Consider the following 26,646-nt stretch of genomic DNA (forward strand, 5'->3'; position numbering starts at 1 on the left):
CAGTGTGAAAGTTAAATACATATAAATTTCTTATTGGTGCTAAGAAGCTTCTAACTGATTTCAAAGTCAGTTAGAAAAGGATCAGAAAATAAAGGATAAACATATCTGTAAGTGTGGAAAATATATATATACTTTCTAAGAGTTTCATAGAGCCAGACTAAATAGCTTCTGCTCATTCTTCCTACTACTGGAGGTAGCAAAGTCTTAGAAAAACCACCTTGAGGGAAAACCATTAAAGATCCACCATAGAAAATTCCAGAAGCACTTCACCAGACCAGAAGATTCAAGAGAATGAGAATATGATATTAGAGCCAAAAGAGGTTGCCCTTAGTTATTATCTATAGTCATATTAACAGTGTAAATCAAGCAAAGTTATATAAATGAGTGTATTCCAACTCATATTATTAAACTTTTAATATTATGTAAGTTTAATTTTTAGTTCTAAATAGTGTTAAAGATTTTATTTATTTTATTTTATTTTATTTTATTTTAGAGAGAAAGAGAGAGAAAGCCCAGGTCAGGGGCATAGGGAGAGGGAGAGAGAATCTCAAATAGACCACACTAAGCAGAGCCTGACTCAGAGCTCAATCTCACAACTCTGAGATCATAACCTGAGTGGAAACTTAGAGTCAGAAACCTAGCTAACTGAGCCATACAGTTGTCCTCATTTTTTCTAAAGATTTTTTTAATTTATTTATTTGACAAACAGAAATCACAAGTTGGCAGAGAGGCAGGCAGAGAGAGAGGAAGGGAAGCAGGCTTCCCGCTGAGCAGAGAGCCCAATGTGGGGCTCAATCCCAGGACTCTGGGATCATGACCCGAGCCAAAGGCAGAGGCTTTAACCCACTGAGCCACCCAGGTTCCCCTGTCCTCATTTTTAAAAAAGATTTTACTTATTGATTTTTACTTTGGTGGGGGCAGAAGGAGAGGATAGAATCTCCAGCAGACTTCTCACTGAGCATGGAGTCTTAAATAATTTTAAAAGATGTAAGAATTATACAGAGAACTCTCGTGTACTCTTTACCACAGTCACCAATTTTTAGCCACATTTGTTTTCCCTTTCTCATTCTGTCTCCCCACCCCCACACACACAAACATGCCCACATATATATATACATAGCATTTCCATTTTTTTTTCCTAAACCATGTGAGAGTGGGTGGAATCCTTCACGCTACACTATTCCTTAATATATCAGTGTTCATTTCCAAAGAGCAAGGATATGCTCCTACATAATTACAATAGAGTTGTCAAATTTAGAATATTAAACGTTGATTCAATACTTTGGATCAGATGTCCCCTTTGCCACATATTTTTCCTAATTTAGTACAAGATCCAAGACAGGATAACATACTGCATTTGGTACTCATGTTTCTTTAGTTTCATTTAACCTAGAACACAATCTTTCTTTGTCCCTTATGAAATTGATATTTTGGAGAACTTAAGCCAAATATTTTATTTGTTTGGGTTTTTGTTGTTGTTATTGTTGTTGTCTTGGGGTTTTGTGGGGAGGGTTGTTTGTTTTTTTGTTTTTTTACAGAGACAGTATAAGCAAGGGTATGAGGGAGAAGGAGAGAGAGAAACTTAAGTAGCCTCCATGACATGGAGCCTGATACAGGGCTCCATCTCATGACCCCAAGATCATGAACTGAGCCAAAACCAAGAGTCAGACTTTTAACAGACTAAACTAAACCACCTAAGTAGTTTTTGATAAATGTTCCTCATTTTAAGTTTTTTTCTGATATTTCTCATGATTGGGGCAAAATTATACATCTCTGTCCAGAATACCACATACATGATACTGTGCACTTTTCAAGGTATGCAAGATCCATCTGCCCATCATTGGTGATAGTAATTTTGATCACCTGATAAATGTGTTTCCATATATCTCCATGGGCTATTTTCTTCCTTCAACTAATAAGCAATTTGTGTTTATTAAAACTATTTGTATACCCTGCTCCTCATCAAAATTTCCTTAGAGTTAGCATCCATTGATACTTTTTGCCTAAACCAATATTGGTGTGATAGTTGAAACATGATTTTCTAATTTTCCCTCTTCCTCTTTATGATGACACAAAACTTGCCAAATTTGTCAAAATAAAAGGAATGCTTAAAATCATAGGGAACCATGTGATTTTTTTTCTCATAGGTGTACAGATTGCTTCCAAATATAGAACTATATGGTTATTTCCATCATGGGCTCAACCTTGATGATAGCAAGCTTGACTCTTGCATTCCTCAAAAGGATATGTTTTACAATGGTTTGTATTATGTACCTGTAAGCAATTATGGTGATGGAGACATCCATGATATTCTCAGGGTAAGATCATTTAAGATTTTAAAAATTATTTCATCTCAATTTTAATTTTAGTATTCAGAATTCATATCTATGTCTTATTAATTGTGTGCTTTTGTTCCTATTCTTGGAGATCATAATTTATTTAAAGATCACTCTGCAATTGTCTTATAAAAAGGAGATATTAATTTTTGTTGTTTTTCTCTTTTTTAAAAAATAAATTAGTTGCTGTGAAGATATAAAAGCCTTATGTTTGAAGTAATGAGACAGTTTTCAATTTATTGCAAGAGATGTTATGCAAAACTCATCAAATCAGGAGGCTAAAATATATTCCAAACTCTATCTATACTGAGGCTATCCATTGGATATGCTGAGGCCTCTAAAAAGGATCTTTACAATTGAGGTCAAAGGTATAGAAGAAAAGGGGCATATAATTGGGCAGACCTTAGCTTAAGTCCCAATTCTCCAAAAGACTGACTGCATTCTGTGTGTGTGTGTGTGTGTGTGTGTGTGTGTGTGTGTGTGTGTGTGTATTTGGTGTTAATTAGGGTGATGATAGTGCTTATATCAGAAGTATTTTTCCCTTTGAATTAAGTGGGGAATGATTTAAAATACTTATCCAAATCCTAGCACATAATTGCTAGATAAGCCATAGTGCTTATCATTTTTTTTCCAAATTAAAGATTTTCCATACATCCAATAGTGGTGACTTGACTTCTAAAATCCCAGACCCTTGCTAGCAGAGGAAACCTCTTTGTGTCATCTCCTTATGATTATAGTATAGTTGATAGGACTTTTTGGGTCTTAACATGAAAGAAATGCACAACTTTCTCTTGCTGTTTTTTTCTTTGAAGGCTATGGGTCTGAAAGTCTTTACCAATCTTCATTATCGGAAACCAGAAGTATGTTCAATGGAGAGAAGGCTGCCATTCCCTGGGCCGTTGTATCTAGCCTCAGAAGAATATGCACCAATGTACAGTTATGCCCCATCTAGAATTGTGTGTGAGTAATCTAGAATTTCGTGTCTGAGAGATGGCTAAAAGAATTCATGGAATTGGGTATATTTGGGATAAAACTATACAAATTGGGATTTGGGTGTGAATTATACCATGTTTTTGGCTACAACTAGACATCTTGCAAGTGAACAAAGCAGGATAAGGCAGACCGGAAATGATTTTTGTTTTGGTTTGGTTTTTTTTTTTTTAAAGATTTTATTTATTTATTTGACAGAGAGAGATCACAAGCAGATGGAGAGGCAGGCAGAGAAAGAGAGAGAGGGAAGCAGGCTCCCTGCTGAGCAGAGAGCCCGATTCGGGCCTCGATCCCAGGACCCTGAGATCATGACCTGAGCCGAAGGCATCGGCTTAACCCACTGAGCCACCCAGGCGCCCTTGGTTTGGTTTTTGTTAAAAAGAAGAATTAGCGAAAAAAGAAAGGATGAATACCCAAGTTTTGTAGCAACATGGACGGGACTGGAGGAGATTATGCTGAGTGAAATAAGTCAAGCAGAGAGAGTCAATTATCATATGGTTTCACTTCTGTGTGGAGCATAACAAATAGCATGGAGGACAAGGGGAGATGGAGAGGAGAAGGGAGTTGAGGGAAATTGGAAGGGGAGGTGAACCAGGAGAGACTATGGACTCTGAAAAACGATCTGAGAATTTTGAAGGAGTGGGGGGTGGGAGGTTGGGGGCACCAGGTGGTGGGTATTGTAGAGGGCACGGATTGCATGGAGCACTGGGTGTGGTGCAAAAATAATGAATACTGTTATGCTGAAAAAAATTTAAAAATTTAAAAAAAAAAGGGGGAAAAAAAAAAAGAAAGTGTCCGCAGCGCTGGGCACACGGGACCCCTCAGTAAGGAGGCAGAGGGAACTTAACTGGGACATTTCCGAGGTGTCTTCACACACAAGCACACACAGGCTCTACCGGGTTACATGCTGCCCCATCAAACGTACACCGAATGGGCTGCAGGTGGTCATCGGCATGGCCTCCAGAAGCCCCAGGTGAAGACAAGCCTATGACAATGACAGCAGCTGCAGGGAATTAAGAGGCTTAGGTGGGTGAAAGTCAATGTCACCTTATACTAGGGGTTTTAACCTGGGATCCAAGGAGGAATTCAGAGGTCTGTGGACTGAGATGGGAAAAGGTTGCCATTTTTAGACTCCCTGACCTCTAATTGAAATGTAGCATTTTCATGAGCACTGGGCATTGTAGGTAAGCGGTGAATCACTGAATCCTATGCCTGAAACTAATATTGTGCTGTATGTGGACTAACTAAAATGTAAATAAAAATTTGAAAAGGGGAAAAAAAAAAGAATTAGCTTCAGCTATGAAAGGAAGTTTATTTTTATTGGTAGAGCACAATGTCAGAAGAGCATAGGAAGCTGGCAATGTGTAGGGATGTGGGAAGACAGTCATTATAAGTGAGTGTGATACTTGAGAATGAGGCGTCCTGATGGAGCCCTTATACCTTTATTATGTATAAACCATAATACACAGAGTTCAAGAGAAAGGGTATTTTAACTCCCAGATAGCCAAAAAGCTGGCATCAGAGAAGTGTGTTCAACTATTAGTCCATTTTCTGTTGGAGAGCCTGTAAGCACAAAAATCAGCCATAGTCTTAGATGAATAAGGTAATTAAGCAGATTTTCAAAACAGAAATTTAGTCAGAGAAGCAAAATGAAACAAATCATCAAAACAGAAATAAAATCAGAGCTGAATTCCAAGTCTGAAAATAATTGAAGAACTCTCTTAAATCCTTCTACGTAACGTTGAATTAGTCCATTAATTGAAGTGGGGCTGATCCTGAAGGTGAGTACCAGAAACTACATGAGAAAAATGAAAGGCCTGACAACTTTATACAAGTGTGGACTCAGGGGGTAGTCAAGAGGCCTTAGAAAGTCGAGTTTGAAACTACTTTGGAGTCCTAGTCAAGAGGTTGAAGCTTTCTACTTTTCTGCTCCTCGATGACACCATATTCAGTAAGCCTTATCAGAAACATTTCAACTTTTTAGTATCTTTCAATAAAATGTGCTGAAACCTAAAGTCATTCATTTTAATATCTTCTTTCTTCTGTTACGCATTTGTTAAGTCGCTCAACAAACATTTACTGAGTTACAGGCACTGAGTTACACATTGTAAAGGCAGTGGCTTAATCTTTACTGTCCTGGAACTTTTAGTCTAACAGGGAAGTATTACAACGAAACAGGTAATTCCAAAAGCCTTGGGAGAGTACATTACATGGAAAGAATATGAATAGAAGACGTAAATTTCTAAATTTCTCAAGGGCCTCTTATATCCCCCTGAAAGAAAGAGCATTTATACCAAGACCTCAATGATGAATGATAATGCACCACAAAAAGAGATAGAAGGGCATTCCAAGCAGGGAGGAAAATATCCTGAAACACTAGCTAAGAAAATAAATTCCGAATGTCAGAAGGGTGGCTTCCGGGCCAGGGTGAAGACAGCCGAAGCAAGAGGGGTAGACAGCTCATGGAGACCTTATAAGGGTATTTAAAGAGTTTGGAACTCATTTTCATGAATAATGCACAATGACAAGTTTTCAGCCAATAATCTAATATGTGTTTTTCAAAGTTATCTTTGGCTGCTCTGTGGAAAAGGAGATTGGGATTTGGGCTGTTTGTATGAAATATTCTAAATGCAACTAAGTAAATTGAGAGAGGGTGATGCTTGGACTACCATAAAAAGGCATGGAGCACTGGGTGTGGTGCATAAACAATGAAATTTGGAACACTGAAAAAAAATAAATAAATAAAATTTTTAAAGGCAATGGAAATAGAGAACCATGGATAGATTTGAGAACTGTTTTCAAGCAGTTTTCATCAGATTGGTTAGGATAGGAAATGCGGGATGGAAGTGCTGAATCAAGGACAACTCTTAAGTTTCTGATTGGGGTGAGTGGATTTTGGTACCTTTCATGGAGACAGGAAATACTGGAGAGTAGTAGGTGGAAGATATAATGCATTTGCTTTTGAAAGAATTTCACTTAAAATGCAACTGAAAAGAAAATGTGTGCATAAGACTATGACACGCATAAGTCTGGAACTCGGAAGAGAGGTCCAGGCAGGAGACACAGAGGTGGGGGGAGGGAGGGCAGACATCAGCTCACATACTGTAATGGTGTCATGTGTGAGGATATCAATGGGGAAACAGTGAATAAAGAAAAGAAGAGGACCTAAAACAGCTCTTAGGAACAAGTCAAAGAGGGAGAAATTACATCTTCAAATGAGAATGGCAAAAAAGAGAACTAGAAGGATATGATGTCACAGAGGTTAACATCAGGGACTATTTAAAAAGAACACTGTGATTATGATTGCCAAATACAGCCTAGAGGCAAAGAAAGTGAAAGTAAGTGTTCTTTAGAATTAGTGATATTGATAACACTAGAAATTCTAGGGAAGGTTAGCAGAGTGGAACTGGCAGACACCAGAATTTCAAATGAGAAACTCCATTTATGGAATAAACATCACTTTCTCTAAATTTGGTTGTGGAGGAACAATGTAGGCTGATTGTTGTTTGTGTCTGTTTGTTGTTGTCTTTAATAATGACAGAGATTTGAACAACAAAATACTGATGCCTTGGTTGAGATGCACATTTATTGGCAATGAGCCCCGGGACCAAAGCATTGTGTGGTTAAACACATGGCAATAGATATGTGTCATTGAAACCCATACCTTCATTCTCTCCTAAGAAAGCATTTCTTTTTCTTTTAGCTCACGAAAGCATGAAGGAGAATTTTGGCTATGTAGAACAGGCTATAAGAGAAACAGTAAGAACAAACTTTCCAGAGACATGGATATGGGACCTCGTCAGTGTCGAGTGAGTTTTTGAGTTTTCTCTCCTACATGTCTTTATTTCTATTTTCTTTTTGTTGTGATCTCTTAAACTTTACTCCTGGATATATAAAGCGGTACCATATTTGTAAAAGACATTATACTATTCATTTGTATGTACTGACCATGTATTTTATTTTTTTCTATAGCATTGTTTCTCATTTATTAATCTCATGCAGATAGATGTAAACTACCTCAAATTTTTTTTAAAAACTGCACTGTTTAAAGAAATGTGATTTTTTTTAAAGGTTTTATTTATTTATTTGTCAGAGAGACAGGCACAAGCAGGGGGAGTGAGAGAGGGAGAAGCAGGCTTCCCGCAGAGCAAGCAGCCTGATGTGGGGCTTGATCCCAGGATGCTGGGACCATGACTTGAGCTGAAGGCAGACGCTTAACAACTGAGCCACCCAGGCGCCCCAAGAAATGTGATATTTTTAAGGATAAATTTCATAGAAATCCAGCTCTCAAGATTATTACCCGGTGCCCTGTCTAACCGTTTTAGCTTCCTTTTAACCTTCAGTTAAAATCTTTTTGCTTATGGGACACTTGAGTAGCTCAGTCAGTTAAGTGTCTGCCTTTTGCTCAGGTCATGATCCCAAGGTCCTGGGATGGAGTCCTGCATCAGGCTCCTGGCTTCTCCCTCTGCCTGATGCTCCCCTTGCTTGTACTCTCTATCTCTCCAACAAACAAATAATGAAAATCTTTTAAAAAAAAAAAAAAAAAGCTTTTTGCTTGCTCTGGACTTAATTTAGTTTCCTCATTGAGACAAAGAATACGTTTCATCAATGATCTCTTCTTAGTTCCTCAGGCTCGGCAAATCTGTCCTTCCACATCCCTGATACTATAACCCAGTGGCAGGCAGATGGCTTCTGTGTGAATGGTGATGCTGGATTTGGCATTTCATCAACAGCTACTCTGGAAATCTCCCAACCTTTCTTTGTTGAAATGACCTTGCCCTTTTCAGTTGTTCGAAATGAACAATCTGATCTGATTGTCAATGTCTTCAGCTACCTGAACACATGTGTAGAGGTAAGTTCTTCCCTTTGACCTAGAGACGAAATCTACAAGGCCAAAAGATCCCTCAATAGTTTCCTTGAATATCACCATATTCTTTTTATTCTCAAGGGCAAAATGGTATGATAAAGTGATAAGACCTGTTTCCATATTCCTTAGGCCAAGACAGTTGCTTGAATTCACAGCAAAGATTTAAATACCGCTTTGACAATGCCATTTCATAACGATGTGTGTTTTACCTGATTTTTCTTCTTGTGAGAAGTCATTTGGTATCTTTAATTTTTGCTAACTTAGAATAGTTAATTTTCTCAAGATGGGAAGAGGATTAGTAACAGCCAGGTGTTTGGAGTGCCACCCTCATTGCATGGCGATTTTTTTAGATTTCTGTTCAGCTGGAAGCATCTCAGGATTTTGAGGCAAATACCAGCACCCCTAAAAACAATGGCAGTGAGGTTATCCAACCTGGAGAGAGGAAAACATATGTCTGGACTCTATTACCTAAGATATTGGGTAAGCAGCTATGTGTATGCCAATCTCTCATGGAAAGCCAAACTTTTCTCCTTTCCTTTTTTCCTTTTTTTTTTTTTACTTTTATTTCCAGTATGGTTAACATATAGTGTTATATTAGTTCCAGGTGCACAAAATAGTGGTTCAATAATTCTATACATTAGTCAGGGCTCATCACAATAAGTATACTCTTAATCCTTGGGGTGGGTGAATTAGGTGAGGGGGAAAACCAGCTTATTTTTATTGCCTTCATTTATTTTCCATACATCCTCTATACAAACATAATTTTCTCCCTCTCTTTTTTTAAAATCCTCAGTTAAAAATCCTATTTTTATAATCTAGTTTCTGGTAGCTCATGCTTGTGTAGAGCAAAACTACCATTCATTTGTATAAAATTATTTGTATTTGTATAATGGGATTGAAATATGATATAAATGCCAGTTTTCATGATCTATCAAATCTGTATATCATATCCTAAAAGAAGGTGGTATTTTCACTAATTTTGCCCAATTCCTTCACTTCTAACTTACTTCTTCACCTGTCATCATGAACGTGTGTCACTTATCCCAAAATTACTCCTTGATCACAAATTGCCACAATTTGCAGATTTACTAAATATATCCTGAGACACCAAAAATACTGAGCACTTAGGTGGAGATAAAACACTGAGAAGAGTAACATCTTCATGCATATATTATTGCAATATAGAGAAATAAATTTGGAAGTAGACTGTTGAAAAATATAAGGGAAGGGTTAAAAAAGAGTCTAGTAAACAGAAAAAGCTAGATGTGGTAGATGCATAAGACTTATTATCATTTATGTAAAAATTGTCATTAAAATTTTCTTTATTTCATGTCCCCTATTCATTGTATTTTTGGGGAAGCAAAGAGTTTATTTATGAGATCATTTTAGTTCACCTGTGAGATTGGTCTAAAAGTAGTTTTCCTATTAGATTTTGTTTCTCAGTTGTTCTAACTACTCTAGGTCTTCAAAAATCTTCCCCTAGCAATTAAGATAGAACACTGCATGGCATTTTTTACGGCAAGTTTTATGGCCTTAAGTGGGGGACACAGTTCTAAGAATGAAGAATTGACGGCTTTCTTAAAAAGAAACAAATGAGGCAAAACACAGCAGCAAGGAAAAACAAGAATAGTAAATTGTTTATATATATATATATATGTATATATATATACATATATATGTATATATATATAGGTATTCAGTAATAGTAAAACAAAAGAAATCTCTTTTTCAGTCTTCTAATTTTTACAAGTAAGGAAACTGAAGATCAGCTTTAATTGCATGACCTATGATTCACAAGAAGTTAAAAAAAATGGATTCCTTGCTAACACTCATTTAAATCCAACAACCTTTCCACTATGGCATATTTTACTCTTTTTGCTTGTTCAAACTTGGGATAAGTTAAGAGTCCTGGTTATTTGATGTTATGTTCCTATATGGGCATATGTAACCTTTACAAACAATCAATTATCAAGGAATTGTCTCTGTTGGTTTTGTAAATTATTATTTTTCCTTAAAATGTCTCACTTTTTAATTAAGTAAATGAGTCATTTATTCTTTGTTTGGTTGGTTTTCAAAAACTTCTTTATTTGATTATAGCTGGCCCACAATGTTATATTAGTTTCAGGTGTACAAATAGTGATTCAACATTTCTATAGGCTATGCTGTGCTCAGCACAAGTATAGCTACAATTTGTCATCACATAAGGCTATTACAATACGTTGACTCTATTCCCCATGCTGTACCTTTTATCGCCATGATGTTCTTTCATTAACTGGAAGCCTGGATCTCCCTCTCCCCTTTCACCCATTTTGCTCCTCTCCCCCACCCCCTACCCTCCGGCAACCATCAGTTTGTTCTCTGTATTTATAGGTCTGATTCTGGTTTTTGTTTGTTCGTTTACTTATTTGTTTTGGCTTTTTTTAGGTAATGAATCATTTTCTTAATGTAAGGAATCTTGAAACAGATAAAACAGAAAATGCCAAATTATCTTCAGGCAGGAAAAAGAGCAAGTTATTTTGGTTTAAGCATAAATATGATGATAGTATTCAGTTCTTTCAGTCCAAGATGTGCTTCATTCGACTCTAATCATTTCCCATTATAGAAGGGGCCAGTCGTCATTTAACTTACATTCGGGAATGTTTTCCAGGGAAAGTGAATATCACTATAGTTGCTGAGTCCAGACAAAGTAGTGCCTGCCCAAAAGAAGGACCTGAGCATGAGAATCTAAACTGGAAAGATACTGTAGTCAAAATTCTGTTGGTAGAGGTATGTACATGTGAAACTCTCAAGCTCTTCCAGATAAAGTTAAATATGAAAAGACGTTCTTCTCGAACAGGCTAAATTAATGGACTCAAGTTACTTTCACGCAAGATATATCATTTTATATGAATTAAAATAGCAATAAAATTCATCCTTTCTTTAATTAATACCTGAATTGATTAATTTAATTGATTTTCTTTAATTAACTTTCCTTAATACCTGAATTAATTAATTTAATTAAAATTAATTTACTGACCCTAGGAGAGTAAAACTTAATACTTGAAACAGGCTTGATGGCACTTAGCTTGCTCCTGACTCGTGTTTCCTGTAGGCCTGTTGCTCTTTCCTTCCTTTTTTTTAACCGACTCTCAAATCAGAGACAAATCTTGTCCTACACTACCATATGGTTCCCACCATCTTCAAAAAGAACTAACACTCGCCAGTGCATATTTCTCAAGTTGCCTCTTGGCCTGTCCCTACTCTGCAAAACACTTTTGTTTATTAATTGGAGATCCTAGACAGGATCAGAGGAGTTGAGAGTGTACCACAATGACATCAAAGTTATCTCTGTCTGACCTATGGGAACACAGGGTCTAAAGTGGGTCATGGAAATAAATGCACGGTGACTTTCAAAATTTAACAGAGGGGAACAGTGAATGGCTCGCCTCCCAGAGACAAACGGGTGCCAGCCATGCCTACGTGGAAGGTGGCCCAGACTCATTATTTTGTGCTTGTTTTTGTTTACTCTTTGACAGCCTGAAGGTATTGAAAGAGAAATGACTCAAAGTTTCCTCATCTGTACAAAAGGTAAGAGGATCTTTTAGGTAGTCAAATTAGTCCCAAAGAAAAATTATCAGTTTATTTCCTCTCCTTCCACATTGGTTCCTTTGCCATACTGAGTCATTTCAGTGATTCCCTTTTCAGTAGCTAGTGGAGGATTATTTCGTTTCATGCCCTATCTTCATTGTTTAATTTTGACGAACAAAAAAGTTTATTTATTTATGAGGTATTTTTTTAATTCACTTAGGACACTGGTCTGCCTCAGTCCATTTCCCCACCTTATATATTTTTGGCTCCTCTCGTCATGACTGCAGCAAAGTATTGGACAGAGAAAGATCAGGATTAGGCTCCTTGTACTCTTGGGATAAAGTAACTGAGAGCTACATCACTGCCCCCCCTTCTCCTGCTTTGTGGCCAACTTGTTGATGATGATCTGATTTCAGCGGGAGTCTCCAAGCTTTTCCTTTTGTGTGTGCTATTTAATCTGTCAGTAGTTTTTTTTATTTTTTTCATACATAAGTAGTTGAGGCACTAAACTAGTGGAAAATAAGGGCCACATTATCCAATACACACATATATACCATTTTCTGAATATACCATTATTCCAAACTAGGTCAGAGATGGCAATTTCATCTTTTCAAACAAGCAACTTGCAAAATAAAAGTAAATAACGGAATCTATTTCCTAATATGTTTGTCCCACACATCTGCCGCTATTGTTTAGAAAAGAAAGTTATCACACTATCGTTTTTATCAATATTTTCTTTCTAGGGACCAAAGCCTCCAAGCAGGTAGTTTTGGACTTGCCAGACAGTGTGGTAGAAGGATCTGCCAGAGCCTTTTTCACTGTTGTGGGTAAGTTGGTTAAGTATTGTCTTTCACGATGATTTGAAAAATTTAAATGAGGTAATTTAAAAAAAAAAATAATAATCCTTACAATAACAGGATGGAGAGATTTTTCTGTAAGTATTAGTTGGAGAAAAGTACTATTGAAGGTCATCCTCTCTATGCTTGTTTCCATGTGGGATCTGAAGGGATTACATACCATTTTCAAATCCATGTCCTTAGGAAACGCTTGTTTCACTGGCATTTAGAAAATAAAGCCTTCTATTATATAACTCATGCATCTGAAATATTAAGTTCCCCTTTTTTAAAAGACCCTATTTATTCATTTAACAGAGAGAGAGCGCGCGCACAAGCAGGGGGAGTGGGAAAGCAGGCAGAGGGAATGGGAGAAGAAGGATCCCAGCTGAACAGAGAGCCCCACTTGGGGCTCGATCCCAGGACCCTAGGATCATGACCTGAGCCGAAGACAGACACTTAACTTACTGAGGCACCCAGAGGCCCCTTAAATTCCCTTTTGAAGAATCAGAATAAACCCTGCTTGTTAAAGATGGTGGGAATTTCATCATAACAGGAAAACTCATGCATAATAATAATAACAAACAAGCAAACAAACACACTCTTATATAATTTCCCCCTCTCTCTGGTAATGAGATTTCCAGAAATATTTTCATACCATAAACTCCTTTCACTTCACCCTTCATGCCTATCTCCTCTTTAGAATTACCTCACGGAAACTTTCCTTATCTCCACCTTTTAAATGCAATTTTAAATATTTCCTGCTTTCGTTATGCCTCTTTTATCCACAGTTACTAATGCTGAGATGCCAACTATAAGCAGTAGTAACCTTCAGCTTTTCTTATTTTTAGGGGATATTTTAGGACTTGCGATGCAAAATCTGGAGAATCTTCTCCAAATGCCATATGGATGTGGAGAGCAGAATATTGCCCTGCTAGCATCGGAGACCTATATCCTTGACTATCTGAAATCTATTAAACAGTTAACAGAAGAAGTTAAATCTAAGGCTTTCTTTTTCTTGTCTAATGGTGAGACCATTTAAGTAATTTCTGCCTATAAAAAATAAAATCAATTTTTACTAATACTAAGATGTCACAAAGTTATCATTATAAGCTATTCTCATGGGGAGAAAATGGGTCTGAACTCTGAACTGGGGTGTTCTGACTCCTCACTATTCTTTTTTTTTTTTTTTTTTTTACCTCAGTATATGTGTGGTCATTTAGCTTCGTAATTCAGAACAATAACATTTCAAATTATGAGCCCAGTTTTTTTTAATCTGAATATTTTGCCAAGCTACCTAGTTTGTTGCTACTGTTACTAATAGTAGTTATAAATAGTTCATTTATCAACTTCTATATTGGTTGGCTCAGTGGTGTTCCATTACAATGAAGTGATTGGATTTGTATGTAGAAAAGAGGTATATAAATCTTGTGAAACATGATATCAAGGAAAGGCTCCTGGGTACAATTTCTTCAGGTTTTCTTTTCAGAAAGATGACACAATAGTCAATTAACCTTAAGGAAAAGGTATTAAAAGGTATTAATTAGTTAAGTGCCAGTTACTGAGCTGGGCATAGTCACATGTAATATCTTGTCATTAAAACCCTTTAAAGTAGGAGTTAGTTTTTCTCACTATGAATAGGGACCCTGAGTTTCAGAAATTAAAACTGAAATGATCAATCTAGTAATTCATCTGTCTAAAACCCAAATACAGGGCTTGTAGTATGCCATTCTTTTTCTTCTAATTTGCTTAGCTTAAAAAGATAATCTCCTACCATTTTGTACTTTAGGTTATCAAAAGCAGCTGTCTTTCAAAAACTATGATGGTTCATACAGTGTGTTTCGGCAGAGGAATCAGAAAGGAAGCATGTGGTAAGAGATGAAAATTTTATTTTAAATAATAGAGGGATGATCTGAGAAGGGCTTGGGACAGGCTGAGAGAGTTGAGTGTGGTGGGATTTGGAAGCAAAGTGGGTTTCAAAGTGAATGGATGGAGATGAACCAGAGAAGCTATTATTAATTCCAATGCAGCCATATGCCTGGAGTGCCCTGACAATTTGCCTAGAAGTCTTATCATTTACTGACAACTCCCTGTACTTCCACAGCCTAACTTTGTGGAAAATGGCACAGGCTAGTCCACACTTCTCAGAGACCCATGTAGAGAGTCAATGGAGAGGAAAGAAAACTAGAAGGCCCCAGGGACACCTGGATGGCTCAGTCAGTTAAGCATTTAACTCTAGATTTTTGCTCAGGTCATGATCTCAGGGTCTCATCCGGCTCTCTTTCTTCCTCTGCCCTTCCACACCCTCCTTCCCTCTCTATAAAACAAACAAACAAACAAAAAACCTAGAAGGCCCCCCAGCATCAAATTATGCCCATTCCATCTCCATGTATAGATAATCCAATGAACCACAAATCAAGAAGCTTGTTTGTAAACATGCTGAAAATGACCTACTTTTCTTTTTACATATTGATATTCATAACATTTTACGGACCCAAAGGAAAAATGCACTATCAATAAAGATTCCCTATGGTCAGCATTGGCCAAATTAGATGCATCCATTATCCAAAGAGAATGAGGGTGCTGACCCCGTGGATTTGATGACATTTCTTTTTTATCTAACTTCTTTCTAACTAGTGATTTGTATTACAGGCTCAGTGCCCTTACTTTTAAGACATTAGAGAGAATGAAGGAATATGTTTACATTGATGAACAAGTTCAAAAAGAGACCTTAATCTGGCTTTCAAGCAAACAGAAAATAAATGGCTGCTTTGAAAGTGATGGCAAGATTTTCAACAATGTCTGGGAGGTGAGAAATTAACAGAACAAGGTTTCCTTGCCCCTTTGCATTGCCTACCTTTCCTATGTCTGATTTAACTAACCTGGAACAGGAATATTTTTCCTGGGACCATTACCCTTTCTGAGTCTGCTGGAGTCATAGGCCCAGGGCATACTGGTCAACAGCATCATTCCACGGCATGCACGCTAATGCTAGCTAGACTTAGCTCTTCATGAATATGTGGTTTGCTTTGCTGTGTTAATTCTCCTATACAACTAGTCTCCTTTGGGGGAGAAACTGAAAACAGGAGCAAAGGAAGAGAAAAGAAACCTAGGATGGAAACATTCATAAATTTGGAACCAGACAATATGTCAAGGGTGGGAGTCCTGATTAGGAAATTCATTCCTATTTATGGATGGCAAGAAAGTTCAGTACTTAGTAATTTACAACATTTCAGTGAAACACTCTTTCAATAACTTCTCAAGTCAAATCATAAAGGCCTCGCCTGCTGTGGGTCAAAATTCAACTGAGATGAATTATGTCCTTGACGGTACCCACGGCTTCCCTTTCCCTGTCCATATTAAGGTAAATCACTAGGCATTTTCCCTTCTGATTTCCTGTCTTTGCAGATAGCTGTCCACCTCCATTCCATCCTCTGTGTTCTTTATTCTAACTTTTGTATTTGCCTCTGAAAACAATCCCTCTGATATAATGCTTTAGTGTGCCCTTATATCACCTGAAATATTCTGGGCTTTCTCTCTGGATCCTTCTTAATCACCACTCCTCTACTGGGATTTTGGAACATAAAGCTAATCCTCTTCAAAATACGGTCGAATGGCCTCTTTGTGTGGTATTTAATTTAATGCCAATTGTTTTCAAATTGTTACATTGTTTGTGGTGTAGAAAAATGTCTTTAAATTATTCCCAATCTGTTCTTCACTACAGGAGCTCCCTGGTAGAGAAGAGTTCTTGTTCCCATGTAGAAAATGAGAATTTTTCATGTTCTCTTCTAAAGCCTCTCCACATCTTTCTTCTTACTGGATTCATTACTGATCACTGCTTCAGTTTGTCTGATCTTACCTAATCCCTCTTCCATAACTGTGTGTGTGTCTGTGTGTGTGTGTGTGTGTGTGTTGAGTTAGGAAGAAGAAGCAAAGGAAAAATAAAAACCTACACTGCAGAGGAATAGCGATAGAACTTGTTATAATGTAAATGGATCCCCACATCTTATTTTAGTGTTTCCTTCTACAGTTATTTGCACCTTGAAAACTGAGCTCCTTGGATATTCATTTTCTAGAGAAGAAAGAGGTCATCTTTTGCTTAAATAGAGAAAATGAGAGGTTTATACCAGATCAGTGGATCTCCAATGCCCTCTGAATGCTGTTTGCATTAGTATCATTAGAGCAACCCTTCATGTCCCTGGGTCTTGATCCTGATGGAATCCGAACCTCTTGTGCAGATGCTGGTTTATTTAAGGCTCATGTTCTCCACTGCGTTTTTGTGCACTGTCAGCTTACAAATTGCGTAACTTAAAAACGCTTTTACACTGTAAGAATCTACGAGCCTTTATTATTACCACTTAGGGTACTTTTCCAGGCAAGTTCAGGCAGCTTCACAGAAACTTTCTGCCCCAAGGCAGCAGAAGTTCTTTGCTTTTCCAAATTAACAACAAATAGAGTAAAATAGAGCCATATGAATTGCTCAGAATTCATGTCCAAGAGTAGGTCACATCAGTAGATGATGACATATGTCATTAGTATACTTGATGGTATTTTTTTTATTTCATTACTATAATGAATCCTTATGGATTCTTAGATAGCATTTTTATTTGCCATTTAATTTTAAAATTACATTTTAGGTGTTTGGCTTTTTTTTTAAGATATTTCTTCCAGTGTTTCTTTCATACTGCATTTCACTTCTGAAAACTAGCTTTTTTTTTTTGTGGTCTGCTGTCCTGTCTGGTTAATTTTCCCTTTGTGTTTAGGGTGGAGAAGAAGAGGACATTTTATTCACTGCATATGTTGTTGGAGCCTTCCTTGAAGCTGGACTCAATGTCACCGTATGGCTTTCCATCATTCTTGAATTCCAGTCACTTAAATGCACATTAAATCAATTATGGAATCAGAGTGATCTCAGATTCTCAGACTGAATGAAACATCAAGAGAGCACTTAATACATGACCACCCCTTAGTGAATGCTGCTCAACATTTTTTTGATTTGTAGAAACCGGCAATGAGCACTCTTGAGTTTTTCTCTAGGGAGAATACACAACTACACACATACACAAGTTTTTCATACCATTTCCGGTATTGAGCTAGTGCCTGAAGTTCAGCCATGAATTCTAGGTTAAGAACCCCTATTCTGTGTGTAGACATAACCAATATTCTGTTTGTCAGAATATTGGGTGTTTACACACCCAATTCAGTGTATAAACATTTTCGAGTTAAGCATGATTCATATTGGCCACTCCCCAATCCCAAATTCAGATTATCAGACTCAAAAATCTATTCCTGAACTAAGAGATCACTGTCTTTAGTATATCTCAAAAATCGTCTTTAGAAATATAAGCCTCTATTTCAAGCATTAGAGTAAAATACCTTGGTCTAAAAATAAATTCATTCATATGCTTTGCCACATAGAAGAAATTCATATTACTAATTAAAATATAACTGATGAGATATAAAACTACTATTTTCATATTACTTACATTTTCTTTCCCAAATACTAATATTGCCATTAAAAATGAATTTCAACAATATTTTTAAATTGTGTAAATAATACATGAGTGTATATGAATAGGTTTCTATGTAAACTATTCCTCAAGGATATATTATATACATTTTAAAGAATGGTTAGTTTAAATATTCAGCAAGCTTACAAAGCATTCAGGTATTATTTTAAAATATATTATCCTTTTCTTGACTAGTTTCCTGCTCTACGAAATGGACTCTTTTGCCTAGAGGAGGCCCTGGAAGATGGTGTCACTAATGGCTACATCCATGCAATTCTAGCTTATGCCTTTGCATTAGCAGAAAGAGAGAAGCAAGTGGAATCCTTACTCCAGATCCTGGATCAATCTGCTACCAAAACAAGTAAGTGTTATTATTCACTTTACTATTGATGGGAATGGCCTTGAGAATAAAGTAATGAAACTTACTTAGCAATCATATGGGAACCCTGTCATCACTGGTATGCCTCCATTTCTCTTACAGAATTTCTCAGTGGCCCCTTTGTCGTTAAAGAACATTGTATATTTTCTACTTCCCTCTTTCTCCATTCTGCTAATTTCTTTTCAGATTTGAAAAGAAGTAAAGGAAACCAAGCATGGTGACCATGCCATAGACCAAAAGTACTGTTTGTGGGACCTCATCACACATGACTTTTAACCTTAAGAAGTGTTACTGGATGCTCTATTAGTGTGCTAGGGCCACCATAACAAAATAGCATAGACTAGGTGGCTTAAACAACAGAAATTTATTTTCTCACAGTTCTGGAAGCTAGAAGTCCAAGATTGAGGTGTCAACAGGTGTAGTTTCTTCTAAAGTCTCTCTCCTTGGCATATAGATGGGTGTCTTCTCCCTTTGTCTTCACATGGGCTTCTGTGGGCCTGCCTACCTGGTGTCCCTTCTGTGAATCCAAATTTCCCCTTCTTATTGGAACTCCAGTCATACTGGATTAGGGTGCACCCTAACAGCTTCATTTTAAGGGAATCATCCCCTTTTAAAAAGGCCCTATCTCCAAATATAGTCACATTCTGAGGTACTGGATATTAGGACTTGAATATGTGAATTTTGAGGGGACATATCCCAGCCCACATCAGAGGCCAGGAATGGAATTTGCACTGTTCTTATGTGTAATTCATGGTGTTTATTTGGACTGTGTGAAAATTTTTCCTTTTCCTCAGATAATTTAATATATTGGGAAAGAGCAAAGAAACCCAAGACAGAAGCATCCCCATCCTTTATTCCTCACGCACCATCTGCTGAGACTGAGAAGACTTGTTATGTGCTGTTGGCTGTTCTTTCCCAGAAAACTCCTGACCTCACCTATGCGAGTAAGATTGTGCAGTGGCTTGCCCAACAGATGAATTCCCACGGGGGCTTCTCTTCCACTCAGGTGACTGATGTGGTCCTGATATTAATAACAATATGTATATTGCAAAAGATGCTTCTCTTCAGTTATCTAGATAGCAAAGGTAATCATAGAAAATGCCTCCTGAGATGAAGAATATTTGATATTACATATCCTATTATTTAGTCAACAACTATTAATTGGGCAGTTCTTGTATAACAGACACTAATAAGAATTCCTTATATACAAATAAATAAATAAATAAATTCCCTTTCAAGGGATTTATGACTAATTTATACCTCCACTTACACAGTAGAAGTAGAATATAGACTAGAAGATATTGTTGTCATAGAGTCTTAATGATAAGTTAGATATCCAATGATACTATGATAGTACATATCAACCAGCAAAGAAAAAAAGATTTCGCTCTATTTCTGTGCTGTATACATTGGGAAACACAAATGAAAGGAAAGAGTAACAGAAGAAAGGGGTATAAAAAGAATAGTGGTTTATGTTTTAACAGAAAAAAAATCAAAATTCAAAGAATTGCAGTTTCATTCCCACAAAGGAAATGTTCACTTCCCTCCTTACTTTCTTTGGTGTAGTCTTAGTTTCTGAATAAGACCATATGCTAATGAATCTGCCAACATCATTTTCTGATTCTGACTCCTTTCCTTGAAGATCAATGGGCATAAGCGTTACACAAGGCAGCCAAAATACTTAGCAAATTGACATAATGAAAATATTACTATATGATAATAATGTTATATAAACAATGTTACATTATGTCAATTTTTAGAAGCGGTTTGGCACTATTTTCAACAGCAGAGATTACACTTTGTGGAATCATTTAGACTACTAAAATCTAAGATTTGTTGAGGGAGACGAAATGACAATTGCATGAGCAAATGTATTGTCCTGTTGTTTACGATTTGATTCTTTGTATTTTGTTGACTTGGGAATATTTTTATGGATTGCCTTAAAGTTCAGGGTCAAATGATGACTAATACTGCATCACAATGAGTTAGATCTTTGCTTCTACTGTTATTTGCAGGATACTGCTGTCTGTCTTCTTGCCATAACCCACTACATGAAGTCCACCTTCTCTAATGATCAAAACACTGTCACCTTTAGCAGTGAACAATCCAATGAGATTTTCCAGGTTAACAATGACAACCGCTTACTTGTCCAGCGTTTGGAAATAACAAAAGCACATGGACAATATACAGTAGATGTAGAAGGACAAGGCTGTGCATTTATCCAGGTAATAGAAATCTACTTGAGGGGTGCCTGGGTGGCTCAGTCGGTTAAGCGTCTGCCTTCGGCTCGAGTCATGATCCCAGGGTCCTGGGATGGAGGCCCGCTGTGGACTCCCTGCTTGGCAGGGAACCTGCTTCTCCCTCTCCCTTTGCCTGCTGCTCTCCCTGCTTGTGCTCCCTCTCTCCCTCTGTCAAATACATAAATAAAATCTGTTTTTAAAAAAAGAAATCTACTTGAGACAGAGATAAATATTTGCCAGTTAAAGAGCTAGATTATCCTTTCAGTTATAGATGGTGTTATCTTACCATTGTGTATCTCCATTGTTATCTCTTTTCTTTCTTTCATTGCTATTTTCTAATCAATAGCCGAAAATGAAAGTCATTTTATGAAGAGATACTTACTCTTAAGCATAGCCGGATAACTGAGGGGTTTCAAAAAGAATGTCACTCTTAGAAAGCATTCGGATATTTCCATTATGTCAAGATTATTTGTTTATAAAGATTTTTGCACCTTCTAAAAACTGAACAATTGCATTTTGACTTATTCCTCGGTGGTTAAGATGTAAAATAATAATGAAAATAGAGGGGCACCTGGGTGGCTCAGTGGGTTAAGCCTCTGCCTTCGGCTCAGGTCATGATCCCGGTGTCCTGGTATCGAGCCCCGCATTGGGCTCTCTGCTCAGCAGGGAGCCTGCTTCCCTTCCTCTCTCTCTGCCTGCCTCCCTGCCTACTTGTGATCTCTGTCTGTCAAATAAATAAATAAATAAATAAATAAATAAATAAATCTTAATAATAATAATAATAATGAAAATAGAGAAAAAATAAGTCCTTCAGTTCTTACTACAAAATAAATGAATGGATTGTCTTCTGACTTGCTATTCTTCCAGGGTATCCTGAGATACAATGTACTACTACCTAAAAAAGCATCTGGATTTTCCCTTTCCTTGGAAATGACCAAGAAAAACACTTCAGATTCATTCCAGAGTAACTTTGACCTGACAGTATCCATCAAGTAAGTGTTCCATTTTGATATCAACTCCTGGGTTAGAACAATGGTAATAGATGAAAAAAATAATTGTTTTAAACAGTAGCACAATATAAATATTAATGATGGTTACCACAATGAGTTGATATATTGGTGGTGATATTTCTAGAGCATAGTCTCTTTCTACCTCTCTGTGTGCACACCACAGTTCAGTATTTATGCAAGTAAAATTTATACTGTAGACAGGTATAAATTTGAAAGCTTCTGCCTCACTGATACTCCAGCAATGCCTCCATTGTTTTGCGTGTATGGAAGTCCTGTCGGATTTGGACAACGGAGAGCATATTTTTCCTTCTAAAGACAAGCACAGGGGGGCCAGCATGAGAAAACTTAGAGATGCTTATTCTATAACTGCATAGAGCAAAATTTTAGATTTTTATTTTTTGGAGTAGGCAAAATAATCCTCTTGAGCTAAAATATAATTTATAGCTGCCAGAGAGTTTTTAGCCCTTGTTAATATGTGGGGAAACACTGAGTAAACTTCCTTTGGGGAATTTTTCTTAGGATTTCCAAATGAAAATCTCTTAAACATCTTAAACATCAGAGCTAAGATAAGAACTACATACACCATGGAACTCTCAACTTGCTTTCTAAACAAAGATATCCTTTAAGTATGGTGGAAATCTAAGACTAACATAAGTATATATGATATAAATTTATCAGCTTTGTTTATAAGCTAGGACTTTGAGGCCTCGGGTAAGCTTAAAAGAGATTTGGGAGATTGCAGGTCCAGATAATTCGCTCTTTATTCCAACTTATGTGTCCCTTGTCTATCTAGCTGTGCCTATTTTCAGATGTTTGAGAGTGACTTTCCTCAGGTGTTCCCACTTCAGCTTTTTGCCTCTGCTCCAGACATAAAGCCATGGTATCTATGTACCCACCATCCTTGCTGTAAGATAGGTCATTATTCTAGACTGCTGTCTAAACTTGTGTTTGTTTTTAAATTTCAGGTATACTGGAATTCGCAATAACTCCAATATGGTCCTTGTTGATATAAAAATGCTGTCAGGATTTACCCCAGTCATGGCATCCATTGAGGAGGTAAATAACAGAAGCCTACCCTTTCAGCCCAGAAGAAGCAATAGCGTGCAGATAAAATAATTCATTAGCTAAATAAAGTCTTACAGTTCTTCCTTTAAACAGATTTATCCAGAGTTCATGTTTATTTCTGCTGTTATGCTGAAGAGACAGGGTTCTTAATTTGTAGCAACTGGCAGTCATTTGCCCATAGTTCATAATTTAGTTCTTTATTTAGTCACTACTTGTGTTTATGAAAATATCATGGCACAGGGAACATCCATAATATAGATTCCTGACAATTAGTTAAGTAAAAAGCATGAAACATTCAACACTGGAAGGTATTCTTTACTATTTATTGTCCTATCCCTCCCTGCCAATTTCTATAAAGCTTGAAAACAATGGCCAAGTCATGAAGACTGAAGTCAAGAATGACCACGTTCTTTTCTACTTGGAAACTGTAAGTTGAGCAGTAACTGTTTTTTCTTCCATGGCTTTCTCTTCTTTTCTGAAGGTAACTGGATGCTTGTATTTTATTCACATGTAAATTAATATATCCAGTTGATCCTTGAACAACATAGGTTTGAACGGCCTGGGTCCACACACACACGGGATTTTTTTATTTTTTATAAATGCAGTACAATCCTGTAAATATATTCTCTCTTCCTTATGATTTTCTTAATAACATTTTCTTTAGTTTGTTTTACTGTAAAAAATACCATAAAAACACATATATCCTACAAAATATGTGTCATGTTATCAGTAAGGCTTCTGGTCAACAGCTGCTGGTAGTTAAGTTTGGGGGGAATTCAAAATTTATATGCAGATTTTCAACTGCACAGGGGCTTGGTGCCCTTAACCCCTGCATTGTTCAAGGATCAGCTGTATATATCATAGGGTTTGTCAGAAAATATGGGACATTAAAAATGATCAGTGTTCTTCAATCCCGCTGATAACTTTTCTTCTCCCTGTTGACTCTAACATTATTTCATACATGCTTTGGTTATTTTACTAGATGACTCTCAAGTCAGAAATATCATGTCCCTGTTTTTCGTTCTTCACAGCATCTAACATAGTATGGCCACAGAGCAGATGTATAATTCTTTAATAGTCTGACCTGAACTCCAACAAAGGCTGGCATGAGTTTTAGAGTCATCCCTTCTAAGTGTACACTGCTACAAGTAACACAAATGCCTACATTACCTCAACGCTTTCAACTAAATTTCTTGCACCTCAGTATATGCAATGGAACTTAAAATTTCATTCATTTAATGTCACCAAACTCATTATTTTGTCATTATGTAAGATCCTGATACCTTAGATCTGTTTAATTGGGTAAATCATGAACTTCTGGAGATCATTTGCCCCGTAATTTTCATTTTGCAGACCTGCTGATGTATTTATACCTAATGTACTTATGATTTGTGTCTTTGTGTGATGCAGACCTCATGTATTTATACTTTGTATCTTTACAGGTTTTGGGTACAGCAAACCATTTTACTTTCTCTGTTGAGCAAACCAACCTTGTGTCTAACATTCAGCCAGCCCCAGTTATTGCCTATGATTATTACGAAAAAGGTAGGCAAGCAATGCCATGCCTGAAGTTATGGGACATGATATCTGGATCTAAGACTCCCTGAGCCACTAAATTTTCCAAAATTATCTTCCATCATGAAAGTCTAAATGATGACTGGTTTTACTTTATATATTGATATTTTTTCCCCTTGATATATATTCTGACTCGGTTGTTTCCCAGTTACCAGACCTTTTCAACTCTTAGAATCCTTTTGATAGGGGCGCCTGGGTGGCTCAGTGGTTTAAAGCCTCTGCCTTTGGCTCGGGTCATGATCCCAGGGTCCTGGGATCGAGCCCCGCATCCGGCTCTCTGCTCAGTGGGGAGCCTGCTTCCTCCTCTCTCTCTGCCTGCCTCTCTGCCTCCTTGTGATTCCTGTCTGTCAAATAAATAAATAAATCTTTAAAAAAAAAAAAAAAGAATCCTTTTGATATAGTGTGAGAGGGGGCCTCTTCAACTTGAAATGCAAAGATGCTCAGCCTCAAGGTCTCTGTGTTGTTATTTTTGCTGTTGTTAATGCCAAGACTTACCATTTCATGCAACCTTGATGGACTTTGATTTGAGAAGGGGAGAAGGCAATATTCTGAAATATTATAAGACAGTTTTGATAGATTAGGTTCCAAAACAATTACTAGGATGTTGTAAAGACTATAAAAATTTTCCCTGAAAGGTCAATGCTGTTAGTTACTCATTGAATGTCATACAAAGTCTGTCAAGAAGGATTTGAATTCCTGCTCTGTCATTTACTAGTTGAGTATACTGCATCAAGTGCCTTAAACTTTAATAGGACATTTTTGGATTTAGAAAATGGAGAAGTGATTAACTATCTTGGAAAATTATTGGAAAGATTAGACCTGATGTATCTGCTCTGTCTGACATAATCTGGCTGTTGGAGATTTTAAAATGGTAAACTTTCCCCCTATTTTCCAGATGAATATGGCCTTGTTTCTTACTACATCAACAGCGTTTCAGTTTCCCAGTGAGACAGATAAAGGCCTAGGAAAAGGTAAGAAAATTACAAATATCAAAAATATTGAAACCATCGAAAACACATCTGTTGCTAAAGTGAAAACCTAAAAAAAATAACAATGGATGAAGCAAGGAGAAGTCTGTGATAAGTCACAGGATTTGACCAGCTATGTGCACCAGGTACATATTCTGTCATTAAGATTTTATTTATTTCTTTAAAATAGCTTTAGAGAATTTACAACTATATATGTGGCTTTTATCCATGTCTCATTTTTAAAAATCACTCATCTTTATTTTATAAGTTGATAGGTCATTAAATACATATGGACTTATATGTATACATATCCACATACATATGACATATGTATGCACGTGTTTGTATATGTTTGTATATATGTGTGCTTGCTTAGCTATATTTATATATTTATTTATACATAAATACCCACAGTATTTATTGTTTAAACTATGTTTTTAAATCCTAGGTGGAAAGCTATTTTCTTTGAACAAACTCATTCTTCTGTATCAAACCTGAAAGAAAACCCTGAACCACCTTCCGTACTGAATATACTGCAGTCTGCCTCTGACTTCTTATCAGACTTTATTTCTTCATTATCCCATAAAATGCTCTCATTTCTCATCTGAGTCTGTGATTTTTTTTTCTTCCAGTATACTATACAAAATTTTCATCCTAGGAAACTCGGGATTTTCTTTGATGACAACTCTCCTAATTTCCTTTATTGACGTCAATTCTGAGTTTAAGCTTTTAGACATTATGGCATACATAATATGGAATCCTCCAATATCCAGAGAAAGAGAGAGAAAGCCAGGGTCAGTGGACGTGAGGTAAAGAGAGTAAGTTGGAAAGGACTTCATATGAGCTCAAGGAAATAAAAGAAACACACACAACACAAAACACACAGACTCTTCTCCACGAAATACCATCAAAGAATGGGGGAGAAGAATTTAGAAAATCATAAATTAATTGATGGATTTATTGAGTTCCCATACTTGATTGAGAGGGTAATCCAAGGTTATTTTATCTTTTTGAAAGTATTTTATTGTACTGATCTTGTCACTTATTCCTGAAAAGCAATATTCAATGTCTATCCTTTGCTCATTAACACTACTGATAAAGCAATAAAGTAATATTGAGAAAACTGAGGCAGGAAGAAACTGGAGAAAATAAGGATAGAAGTGAAAATTAATTTCTCTACCAACTTTCATACAGGCTTATAACCCTGCTGAGATACTGCTACAGGCAAAAAACAGATACAGATCAATTCTCCAGTCATAGGATTAAAAAAAAAATAATGGATACTGAGTGCCCTAAAGTCTATCAG

General features: G+C 36.8%; 1 protein-coding gene across 1 annotated transcript in view; it reads left to right on the top strand.

The window, feature by feature from the left end:
- The window catches only part of LOC125107819 (ovostatin homolog 2-like), a 45,805-nt gene extending 19,857 nt beyond the window's left edge, over positions 1–25,948 (top strand). Inside the window, exons 16-36 of the mRNA XM_047743259.1 lie at positions 2,148–2,318; positions 3,149–3,296; positions 7,030–7,135; positions 7,950–8,178; positions 8,544–8,673; positions 10,841–10,959; positions 11,709–11,760; positions 12,504–12,587; positions 13,445–13,621; positions 14,383–14,464; positions 15,246–15,402; positions 17,357–17,431; positions 18,299–18,464; positions 19,277–19,488; positions 20,498–20,707; positions 21,590–21,714; positions 22,698–22,788; positions 23,156–23,224; positions 24,240–24,342; positions 25,268–25,343; positions 25,789–25,948. Of these exons, the coding sequence (XP_047599215.1) occupies positions 2,148–2,318; positions 3,149–3,296; positions 7,030–7,135; positions 7,950–8,178; positions 8,544–8,673; positions 10,841–10,959; positions 11,709–11,760; positions 12,504–12,587; positions 13,445–13,621; positions 14,383–14,464; positions 15,246–15,402; positions 17,357–17,431; positions 18,299–18,464; positions 19,277–19,488; positions 20,498–20,707; positions 21,590–21,714; positions 22,698–22,788; positions 23,156–23,224; positions 24,240–24,342; positions 25,268–25,320 (2,559 nt within the window). The 3' untranslated portion in view covers positions 25,321–25,343; positions 25,789–25,948. The remainder of the gene's footprint in view (positions 1–2,147; positions 2,319–3,148; positions 3,297–7,029; positions 7,136–7,949; positions 8,179–8,543; positions 8,674–10,840; positions 10,960–11,708; positions 11,761–12,503; positions 12,588–13,444; positions 13,622–14,382; positions 14,465–15,245; positions 15,403–17,356; positions 17,432–18,298; positions 18,465–19,276; positions 19,489–20,497; positions 20,708–21,589; positions 21,715–22,697; positions 22,789–23,155; positions 23,225–24,239; positions 24,343–25,267; positions 25,344–25,788) is intronic.
- The last annotated feature ends 698 nt before the right edge of the window (positions 25,949–26,646 follow it).

Source organism: Lutra lutra, chromosome 8, assembly GCF_902655055.1.
Source record: "Lutra lutra chromosome 8, mLutLut1.2, whole genome shotgun sequence".
Taxonomy (NCBI): Eukaryota; Metazoa; Chordata; class Mammalia; order Carnivora; family Mustelidae; genus Lutra; species Lutra lutra.